This window comes from Ictalurus furcatus, chromosome 14, assembly GCF_023375685.1.
Source record: "Ictalurus furcatus strain D&B chromosome 14, Billie_1.0, whole genome shotgun sequence".
Lineage (NCBI taxonomy): Eukaryota > Metazoa > Chordata > Actinopteri > Siluriformes > Ictaluridae > Ictalurus > Ictalurus furcatus.
In genome coordinates, this window is record NC_071268.1 from 14,562,011 (window position 1) to 14,574,351 (window position 12,341).

At 39.7% G+C, this 12,341-nt stretch overlaps 1 protein-coding gene across 2 annotated transcripts in view; it reads right to left on the reverse strand.

Moving 5' to 3' along the window:
* The window catches only part of furinb (furin (paired basic amino acid cleaving enzyme) b), a 106,271-nt gene that overhangs the window by 41,402 nt on the left and 52,528 nt on the right, over positions 1-12,341 (reverse strand). For both annotated transcript variants that reach the window (XM_053642297.1, XM_053642296.1), the window contains exon 3: positions 5,592-5,690. In XM_053642297.1, the coding sequence (XP_053498272.1) occupies positions 5,592-5,690 (99 nt within the window). The remainder of the gene's footprint in view (positions 1-5,591; positions 5,691-12,341) is intronic.

A 12,341-nucleotide genomic window follows, 5' to 3' on the forward strand; every position in this document is an offset into this window, starting at 1 on the left:
TAGACTTTTCACTTCATCAGATGTTTTCAGTAGGCTTCAAATCGGTAGACTGATCTGGCCATTGTAAAATATAGATTTTGTACTTTAACCATTTGGATGTATGTTTTGCTCATCCTCTTGTTGAAAGTTTTACCCATGACTAAGCCTGAACCCACTGGCAGAGGTAACCATTTTTGGGGCTGAAATATCCATAATCCTTCACAAAACCTTGTGAACTAACAGTCACAAAAACAGTCTCAAAGCATTAATGATCATTGCATGCACAGATGGTGAGCATTACCAAAATGTTTGTTTTAAGTCTTACCACAACACACATCGTTAACAGTTGATTTTGAAATGTTACAAATGTATAATACTAAAACTGTGATCCTTGAGCTCTTTTTCTTTCCTTCATCCTCCATCCTCTTCCTCACTGGACAGCATGTCATTAGGTCCAATACCTTGGTACTATTTGACATACAGTCATGTAAAAAAAATATATATATATCCCATGGAAATTCTTGGCTTTGTTAACATATTTGGAGAAGCAAACATTTCATCATATTTTAAACAGTTTCTATTAAAGTTGATATGCTAGAACAAAAGCACAAGGAAAATTAACTTTTTCAATCATTTGTTCAACAGAAATATCAATAGTTGTGATATTCTTCTGTGGAAAAAGTAAGTACAGCCTTGGCCTCAGAAGCTGTCTTTGATTTGTCTGTCCAAAGCACATTATTCCAAAAGGCCTGGTCTTGGCCTATATGCTCATTGGCAAACTGTAGTCTTGCAAAGGCTTTTTCCTGGCACACCTCCCATGCAGATCAAATTTGTGCAATGTCTTTCTGATTGTAGAAGCATGCACTTTGACACCAACGATTGCAAGAATTACGAGCAGATCCTGTGATGAAATTCTGGGGTTCTTGGAGACTTCTTTTTGCATCAGATGGTCTGCTCTTGGGCTGAATTTGCTGGGACGGCCAGTCCTGGACAAGTCTTTTGAAATCTGCACCACTTGTAGATTATTTTCCTTACAGTGGAATGATGCATTTCAAATAATTTGGAGATCTTTTTTAAATACCTTGCCAGACACATCCACAACCTTATTTCTGAAGGCCTTACAGTTCTCTTTAGATCTTCGCATGATGACACCACACACCTCAATAACAAAGGGTACACCAGACACTAGATATGAAAGGGGTATAAACCTGCACTCCCTAAGCAGGTTCTAATCATTGGCACCCAATCTTGAACACCCGATTCTAATTTCATGGATTTGATATATCAATGGATTTGGTGTGATAAATGTAGGCATGTACTAACTTTTTCTATGTGACTGATCTGTTTTTTTTTTGTTAATTTAAATTGTTAAAATTTCTTGTGTCATTTGATACATCACCTTTATTAATAGGCACTGTTTCAAAGATGATCAAAGGTTTGTTTGTCCAAATATGTCCAAAACAGTTTCTATAGGGTGTACTTATTTCTTCACATGACTGTAGGAAACATATTTTGGTATTTTTGATTTCATTTGTGCTGGTCAACAACCATCTGTCTCTTTTGTGTTGAAAGCAGTTTGTTTTTTCCCCATGGTAATGGATGACAAAGAGAGCTTTCCAGTAATGTTTAGTACAACTCTTTTTAAAGTCTTAATATACTGCACAATGGACACAGATCAGGTACTTCAATATCCGGAATTGACATTGCACATAACATGCCTCGTCTGCTCAGCAACAGATTTAAATTTACACTGGCTGCTGCTCTCGCATGGAGCTTTTATTTCTGTTTCATTCACTGGTTTTTATAAATATTATAGGCAAATGTCTAAAATGACAGATTGATATGTGTCATTTTACATGTCACGTAAAGTTAATTTATCCAGTGACATATTTACTCCCACATTCTCAGGAGGTTAGATTTTTCACCAACAAAATTTTAATTGATGACAGAATGTGCACTGCTATAAGAGGGCTACAGGCTAAAACAGTGAGCTGACATTGAGTAAAGCTGTGCATGTACTAATTTTCTACATTACTTTTCTATATTACTTCTGTGAAACACATAAGAACATGCGGCTCCACTGACAGGAGGAAAGTTGAATTGATAATACTTGACAATGCCACATTAAAGATGTCTGTCTATTTTTCACCTCTGCTAACAGTTAACTTTAATCTTACAGATATTCGGTATTAAAATTGGGCAGACGGCACATCCCTAGTTAATCAGATTGAAAGTATGCAAGGTGGATCAAACAGTGCCACTGTTGTCATGTTTTCCCTACCATGACAAATTCAATCTGTATCAAAGTATGAATATGAAAATGTCTGTATGGAATGAATGTACACACACACACACACACTAAAGGCAGAGCAGTAATCTCATGGGGGAGGCCGTTAATATGTCATAATATGTCAATATAACATGTCAATTCAGTATACGTTAAACTTAAGTATTGATGTATAGCAGTTTCTCTCTCGCTCTCTCACACACACAGACAGACCCACAAGAGACACAGCTATACACACAAACACACACACCACACTCTCTCATTCTCATTCTTTTTCCTTAGTCGTCCTTCCAGCTCTCACTTATATGTGTATATATTTCAGCCACTAGACACTAAATTTATCCCAAAGTGAGCAGATGTGGAACAAGGTCAGGTCACGCGTGTTTTTATACATTTTAGATGCTTTGACTTCTATACATTTTCCTCAGCAGAAAGTATAGGCTTTAACCTCATTTCAACTTTCTATGGAAATTAGATTCGGCTCACTGCACCGTACGTTTCTTGAGATGATAGACGTACTCCTACTCATGATGCACAGTTGGACTTGGGGGAAAAAAAATCATTAGATATCTGCTGTGGATGACCTTTATTTAAGGAATTAATTTTTAAAAAACCATCTCTCATTAGTAAAACCCTGCTGCCTTTGGAATCATGTGGATGTATGTTTCTGTAGCTGAATGAAGTTTGAACTAAAGACCTTAAAGGTATATTTTACTCTGAACACACACACACACATACACAGCTGAACACACTTCCCTTTTCTACCCTACAATATGTCTGGGAGGAGCTGAAATGAAAAACATAATAATTCAGCTTTTCCATGGAGTGCTCTCTGCTGTCACTTTCTCCTTGTGATGAATGGGTCATTTTGCGGGTGCTGATTTTGCATCATAATGAGCTCTTTTTTTTTCTCCATTGGTGGATATTGTCGTAATGGTGGAGAGCTCAACAAAATTTGCAGAAGCAAACTGATACCATGGCCACACATGGATATGCCATCTTGCTGTTTCAAGAAGCACAGGATCTGAACATCAAGTGAATATGTGACACAGCTATGGATTAACACTTTGTGTGCGTGTGTGTGTGTGTGTGTGTATTTTTATCCATACATGGTAAATACGGTAACATGTATTTTTATCCAAACATCCACACTACCAAACATTGGACATTAAGTTGGGCAAGCATCACTTACTGTACTTTATCTGGCTCATGAGAATTCATTAAGTGTACAGTTGCAAATCAAACAAAAGCAATTGAAATAGTTCAACACAATGAATGCTTCAAGTGTTTTCCCCAAATTCAACTGAAAATGCAACTTAAAATGACTTCTCCAGTTTCATAATTATTCAACCCCCTGAATAGAATCCCTCAGAACAGCACAAATATGCAAAACAGGTATTGTCTCAAGCACACCTGATGCAACTAATCAAGGGCTTCATTAGTTGCCCCAGGTGTGCTTGAACTGGAACACATGAAAAACCTGAACTGGCTAGGGGTAGAAAGTATATGAAAGACCTGGATGAGGCAGAAAAGGTATCAACGGCTGCAACCAAATTTCTGAGAAGGCAGGTTGTGAAAAACCCTCGAGTGACTGCATAAGACCTGCAGCAAGACTTGGTGGCAGCAGGCACTGAGGTTTCAGTGGGCACAGTAAGGCGCGTACTAAACACAGAAGGTTTCCATGCCTGAATTCCAATACGTACACCACTACTGACCCAAAAGCACAAGAAAAGTCACTCAAAATCATATAAATAAGCCACAGAAGTTTTGGGATTCTGTTCTGTGGAGCGATGAAAGAAAACGGGAACTTTTCCGCACAATGGATCAGCGGTATGTCTGGAAGAAGAAGAATGAAGAAAGAACTGTCCACAGGCAAGCATGGTGGTGGCTCGGTGATGCTCTGGGGCTGCTTTGCATCCTCTGGCACTGGAAACCTGCAGCATGTGGAAGGCAAGATGGATTCATTGAAATATCAGGAAATCCTAGTTGAAAACGTCATGCCGTCTGTGAGGAAGCTGAAGCTTGGGCATCATTGGACCTTCTAACAAGACAATGATCCCAAGCACACCTCAAATCCCACCAAGGCTTGGTTGCAGAAGAAGTCCTGGAAGAGTCTACAGGGCCATCACAGTCACCTGACTTGAACCCCATCGGAAATCTCTGGTGGGATTTGAAGAAGGCGATTGCAGCATGCAAACCCAAGAATATTACTGAACTGGAGGCCATTGCTAATAAGTAATGGGCTAAGATTCCTCAGAAACGCTGCCAGAAGCTGGTATCTGGCTATGCATCTTATTTGCAGCAGGTTATAACAGAAAAAGGGTGCTCTACTAAGTACTAAAGATGCTTGCCATGAAGGGGTTGAATAATTTTGAGTCTTGAGAAATCATTATAAGATGCATTTTCAGTTGAATTTGGGGAAACAACTTGAAGCATTTGTTGTGTTGAACTATTTCAATTGCTTTTGTTTGATTTGTTCATTGTAAACAGCTGAAAGCTGAAATAAACCTGATTTGCAATGAGGGTTGAATAATTTTGATCGCAACTGTATGTGCAGTGGCAGCAGATTTGAAAGAACAAATGAGATGTTACCCAAATATTGCTAATGTTTTGTCAAGGGAGCAAACAATGTACAATATTTAGAGTCATTTGAGATAAAACTACAGTACTTACTATAAGTTTGGTTCATGCTACATCAATTTGAAAAGCATAAACAAATGGCTTGTGGAAACATTTTTTATCTGTAAGAGAAATACACCACAGCAGGGACACATTTCACAATTTCACAGGGGGTACATACAATGATGGCACAACAAGGTTTTGTTATTTATATCTCCTTTATGAAAACTCAACTAATGAAATATAGTGTTGACCACAAGGGTCTATAATCTTTGAAGTTAGATGCAGAGATGGGAGAGTGTGTTAGAGCTTTAGGCTTTGGTGTTTTAAGGCTAGCAGAGGTGCTATCAATGATTAGTAACCAGCAGCAGTGTCCTCAGTGAGGCAGATAGATAAGGCAATCGTCTCTGAGAGATCTATGGGTGTCCGGGCCCTGAGGGGCAAATATGCGGCCCTTTTCCTCCTGTAAGCACTGATAGCTTGTCTCCAGAACATGCACGCATGCGCGTGCGTGAACACACGCACGCACACACGCGCACACACACACACACAAACGTAGAAACTCCCCGGCCATTAATTCTGAATGTATGCAATCTTCCTGGCTGCTCTCATCCACTTCTTTTAAGCTGCATCTGTCCATCACAGCTATTAATCCTCTTTATATCTCCTCTCTTCTATGTGTGTGTGTGTGTGTGTGTGTGTATACCTGTGGTTCGCTGAGCAAACGGACATGAACCCCATGGTGGCCAGACAGAGACCTCTTCACAACTCCCCTGTGCTGAAAGTGATAATAGTCCCCAAACACCTGTAAACACACACCCACACACACACACATTAGATTATTAGATCCAGAGACTCTGTGCCCTTTATGCCACTGTGTGTCCTTCATGCCACAAGATGGTAAGATGATCTAAAACAAACCTGAGGGGGGAAAAAACCCTCATTAACTTTAACATCTGTGCCCTTAAGCAGGGTCATCTCTCCCTCCTCTCTCTCTCTCTCTCTCTCTCTCTCTCAGACACAAACATCTACTACACAATCTGCTGAGATATGGACACATTCTCATTGTATCCACTGGAACACACACACACACACACACACACACACACACACAAAATTCTTAGTTCCTAAAACATAATAAGTAGCATCTGCTTGTATGTTGTGTAATACGAACGAGATACATGCACATAGACACAGTCATAAAGAGTCACTACGGGGAGGAAGGCGCATGTCCTGCTGCTGCTTCTACAAATAATGAAACAGCTAATTCATTTTATCCTCACTTTGTGCAGTAATGGTGTAAATATACGCTTTATGAAAACAAATGCACACATACACACACACAAACACGCGCGCGCATACACAATAACAATCACAATCCCCACAGGTTTTGGCATGTGAAAGCAAGAGAGAGAGGGATATGGAAAGCAATATTCAGGCTAAATGGAGAAAAACGGATGGTTAAACCCAAACATCTCATTTATGTTTACAGCTTCTCACCTTCAGACGACCCTGTGGTCTGCATTGGGAACAACCCAATTCTGACAAATGCCTCAGAGGAAGATGGATGGCTCTGTGTGTGTTTGTGTGTATGTAGGGCTATTACAAATCTGCTTACATAGCACTACTCTATTTTACGTCTTTGTGTGTGTGCACGTCTGCATAGACCTTCCACCAAAGTCATGGAGTGATGTATGATGCAGAGTTTGCAATAAATACCACTGTCATACAGCCATCTGTCTCTATTCTCCTTCTCACCTGTACATGTAAAGAGGCTGCCTGACTGCCATTGCAACCAGTTACCATTGATCGTTGTTTTTGTGCAATGTGAGGGATGAGACTGTGAAAACTGTGCCAGTGTGCATCAATGTGGAAACAATGTGCATACTGTAGTTTCAGGAGACTTCTAGAGCGTCTGACCTGGAAGTTAGATGAACCTCAAACATTTTTAAATATACATAGTTACCATATGCTTAATGTGTACATTAAGATAAGATAACTTTATTGATCCTACACTGGGGAAATTCCCTAATTATGAACAATAAATGGAAAATGACTCTCAAATTGTTTGCAAATTTGGTTGCCTGTAGTCTGTTAGCATAAACCATTAGTTTTAGCAGTAAAAATATAATGATGTAATTAAAAAAAATCCATGTTGTTGCATAATTCATGCTTTGTCTAACAAAAAAAAAGTATTTTTGTTATGTGTTTCAAACGATTTTGCCACAATTTGGTCATCTGAGACAAATTTTGAGAATCCTAAAAGATTCCTATAATCCTAGGCCAAAATCTGTAGTCTTTGATCGCTAGTTTGACATGTTCCCTGACATCAGATTAATGGCCGTTGCGATAAAAATTTTCCTCCGATTAAATTCTGGCAGTGTCAGAAGATTTGAGGCACAGTCCAGTAGTGTGGCTTCTCCTACTCCGTACGAGTCTTTTTGCATTTGTCTGTTTTTTGCGTCTTGACAGTCGTACAGTCTGACATTAATGACAACTGAGATCCTACAGTGTGACATGGCTTACAGTGGAGATCATCTTCGTACAGTCTGACAAGCAACAGTCGCAAAAGACTATTAAAAATCGCAGTGTGCACCCAGCTTAAGGGATAATCCACAGCTAGGTGTGCATTACACAATTTATAAGATTGATTTAAAATGCATGTAATGCACACCTAGCTGTGGATGATACCACTTATACCATGGTCACTTGTTAAATGACTGAAAGGTTAAAAATAACGGTTAAATTTTGTTACTTATTTTATATACGGGTCGTTAGATCTAGAATTCTGCATGCTCTAAATCATACACAGAGATAAATTAGTGTGATAAGATTATATTTATTTGAATAAATTATAATAAATAGTTATTTGTGAGGGAGAGAGAGAGAGAGAGAGAGAGAGAGAAAGAGACTGTGTGTGTGTGTGTGTGTGTGTGTGTGTGTGTGAATTACCTGTATCTGTGCCACCTCTCAACTAATAATCAAGCTGTGAGTTACTATGCAACTGTAACTGTATGTTAGTATGGTTACAATTGTTTATAGGCAGCGCATTAATTTAGAATGGTGACTAAACTGACTGGAACTACATGGGCATTATGTGGTTCGAACACACACCTTCCAGCCAGTCAGAATAAAGTATTCAGACAGACCATGGTACAAATGTTTTTGCTATATGGGCTTTTCCTGACATTTCACATATCGACAATTTATCATACACTGACAAATAAATTTAAGCATGAACGCTACGTGACAGCTATATGGCAAAATTGCTTTTTTGCGTTGATCCGTATGGTGTTTCACGTACAAATTAACACTCGGTTTGCAAAACAGGAGTGCACAATTCCAGTCAGGATGGAGGGTCAGAGTCCAGTAGGGAAATCACCAAACTGCGCTGGACTCTAACTCTCCAGACATGGAGATGGGCTTCTTTGGTAAATTTCTGAAAATTATGGACTGTGTGTGTGTGTGTGTGTGTGTGTGTGTGTGAAAGAGAGAGAGAGAGATGGCATTACTCATACTTTTGTCATTACTCATCCTGTCTCTTCTTTGTTCCTTTAATACAAGGTCAAATGCTCTCTCTCTCTCACACACACACTCACACACACACACACACAACACTAGACTTGTACAAACATAGAATCCCACATTCACCCACCTACACATGTGCGTACACACCTGTCAAAGCTGAGTACAGACGTAAGGTCAAGAGATGGGAGTACAGTCTCCTTCATCCCCACCCCCTGCTATTTCCTTCACAGCTCCTTTTGTCTCTTTTTTACATTCTGTCCCTCTCTCTGTCTCATCCTTTTGCTGTCTGTCTCTCTAACTCCTTTAGTCTGTCTCTCTTTTTCTTTCTGTTGGATGCGAGTGCAACTGCCTGTAACATGAGACACATTACCTCCAAACCCCTGCTGCTACCTCTCCAAGAAAGCAACATATCACTTCTCTCGCTTTCTGATCCCGCATAATAGCCTGGAATCAAAAACACACCGCTCTGTTTCCCATAGTGAAACAGTGCAGTGTAATATTTAAAACCGTATTTATGTGCAAAGATTTCTGTAAATCTGAAAATCTCATGGCAGGCACAGTTGTGTAGTGGGTAGCACTGCCGCCTCATAGCTCCAGGGTCCCTATTTTTGATCCTGAACTCAGGTTACTATGTATGTGGAGCTCTGGGTTCTTCTGTTTCCTCCAATTCCCGAAAAACATGTTTGTAGGAAGATTAGTGATTCTAAATTGACCCTAGATGTGAATGAGTGTCTGAAGGTGTGGGTGCATGATGCCTTGCAATGGACTGGTGTGTCTCTCCAGGGTGTGTTCCTGCCGCCCACCCAGTGTTCCCATCATTGGCTCACGATCCACTGTGACCCTGATGAGGATAAGGTGGTTACTAAAGAATGAATGAACAAACGAATTAATTAAAATCAAATTCATCCAGTAACTGATATAAAGTAAATGTTTACATCTACCCTAAATGTGTTTAAAAGTACATTTACATGTGCACATGTAATCCAGACCACATGCAAGATGCAGCATTTAGCCATAAAAAAATTACCAGTACAACAAAAAGTGTGTAGAACCCTGGGTAGGTGTGTTGAGGAATGGAAACACAGGAAGTGGGTGTTGGGGAGCGTGACTTGACTTTTATCTTAATTTTCAGTCCCTGTGTACCGGGGGGCTGACAAAACTCAGAATGAGATTATCAGCTTTTACTGATGGGAATAGAGTGTAAGTAGGTTTGGTCTTGGTGGTCTAGATCTGCTATGGTGCTGCTGCTGAGCGAGTACGAATACTTGCTCTGATAGACATGCACAGACATAGAGAAGTAGAGAAGCATGCTGCTGCTGCAAAGGGTGCAGAAAGAGAAACCCCAAAGCAGATCTATACGGTGATGCTGGGGAGGAGGAGGGTAGGATGCAAAATCTCCTAGTGAACACAGAGGCCGAAGCCAGCGAGTTAGTCGGGATAATACTGGGTTATGTAGATGGAGAAGCATGGCTGATAGGCTGCTGCACTGGTGTCAAGGGAGCCAATCAGCACACGTATAGAGTTTCATTGTTGAACTATTTTTTTCTGCTACTTCGCAGCTCAACTTGTTCCACATATTCTCCTTTCTCTCTCCTCTTGCAACACTCTCATTCCTGGAACTACTTCTTCTCCCAGACTCCACCCTCCATTTACAAAAGGCACATGACCATGCATCTGACAACACAACACAAGTGTGTGACCTGGCAGTGTTACATTGCCGATTTATAATCTCATTGTCCATGACATTGATTTATAATCAAATCTCATCATTGGACAGAAGGCGAGTGGAGGAATGTGTATTCTGCAACATTCTACTTGAAAGTATTAGGTGGATGCTGATCCCATCAAAATACAGTTTTGTAACATAAACTTCGTTTTCTTACAGGATTGTTTTTTAATGAAAGTACATGTTAAGTTTACACTGCAAATATTCTTCTGTTTAACTGATAATTATATGCATTATTCAATCAGATAAAAATGTCATTTGTATTAGCCTTGGGATTTATGCTGTTGTAATCACTACATGATTTTGCTGCTTATATTAAAGGTTTATTTTTCTTTGACTGAGCTATCAAATGCACGTTTAACATGTTATTAGGCTGCAGACAAACATAGTCAGACCTCAGAATCTGACAGACCTGGTATCTGAGGCAATCAAGCAGAGCTGAAACTGTTTATTTGGTTTTCAGTTATATCTGGCTTGGACTGAGGTAAAGTGTCTAAATCTGTCCCAAAATGCACAGAGGATTGGTACAATGAAACAGATTGAAATGGTGTTGTTCCTAGAAAGACAAATCAGGTTCGCAGTCTTAAGCCCCCTGAAAACAGAGTCTACATATTCTGTGGAATTCAGTGAAACAGGTAATGTAATGTCTAGAACTGTTGAGCAAGGAAGAGCAGAGTGAAATTCAACCTATGATACTGTTTCAGGGCCAGACTCATGTGGTGACCCACAGGCCTGCAGAGATTTGTGTCTCCTCTCCTCTAACAAACCAAATTCAGCTTATGAACACCTGGATAATTAGCTGAGTCAGGTGTATTAAATGAGGTCTAAAATCTGCAGTGCTGCATATTCAAGGACTGTAAACTGCCATTTTTCCATTTCACAGCATATGCTGTGGAGTCACAGGTTTAGGTGACTCAGTGAACATTGAGGCCAGTGGAAGGCTAAGAGTAGCCTAGAGCTTCTAAACTCACCACATCCTTATTAAGTTATGAGGGCTGGGACACATCCACATTGTACATCCCACTGCACTGGACACAGTCACCAAGGAAACTGCTTTAATCTTCTAGCTTTTGTCCTCTCTTTGCTACATCCAGAACCTTGCATTCTGTTTTTATGTGAATCAAGGGGCTGTTGTGTGTGTGTGTATTGTGTGTGTGTGGCAGAGAGAGAGAGAGAGAGAGAGAGAGAGAGAGAGAGAGAGACAGAGAGAGAGATTACTGACTCCATCTTTTTAAGAACTCATTACTCCATTCTTTGTCTATCTGTGACCTGAATTGTTGAACTGTTTATTCATTAAAATATGGTTAGGTAAAACACTCATGTTGATTATTAAGACATAGATAAAGGTCATATCACATTTTAGATGCCACAGAGATTAGCAGTTTAGATAGACATAAGAAGGAGAGAGACATAAAAGAGTGAGAATGTGGATGAAAAGCAAGGGTAGGGAATGGATAAATTTCAGCTCCTCATTACGAACAACAAAACAACATTAGTGCTTCTGGCTTGCTGACTAAATGTATAATTCATTGTCTCATTTGCTAAAAGACAAAAAAAAAATCACTATTACATGACTGCTCTTTGGAAATGCTAAGCCAGAAGACAACACTTTTTTTTTCCTGAGAGTATTTTTTTATCAGTCTTATATGAATGAAAAGGAATAGTATCTGGACATTTCACTGCCTGGAATTTGGATTCAATAGCGGTACCATCTGAATTTTCATCCTATGAAATGCATTTGCCAGAATTGCACTCTCTGGCAGAAGGAGAAAGAGCAGGGAATGGATAATGGAGAATATGAGTTATAAAAACTGTGATACGTGAAGGGTGTGTGTGTGTGTGTGTGTGTAAAGCCATTCCACTGATGTGATTTATTTGAAGCAGACCCTTAGGCCACCATGGTCTGCTCCCCACTGGTTGAGAGAGACATTTTTACAACAGGCAGCATTCTTACTACGAAAGCTAAGAACGTTATATTCAAAAATATTTACTGACTTACAATACTGACTGCTTGAAAAAAAAATGCTCTAATACAGATGTTCAAATATTGATTGACAGTATGTACTAGGCAAGTTGAACATTGCTCTTTTGACTTATTTCTTTAAAGTAGGAAAGCTGTATTCAGCTTTTGACAAAACAACAACCCAGACTGCCTTTGCGCCATTAGTGATGCCAAGTACATACATGCTGTGTGATGTAAAA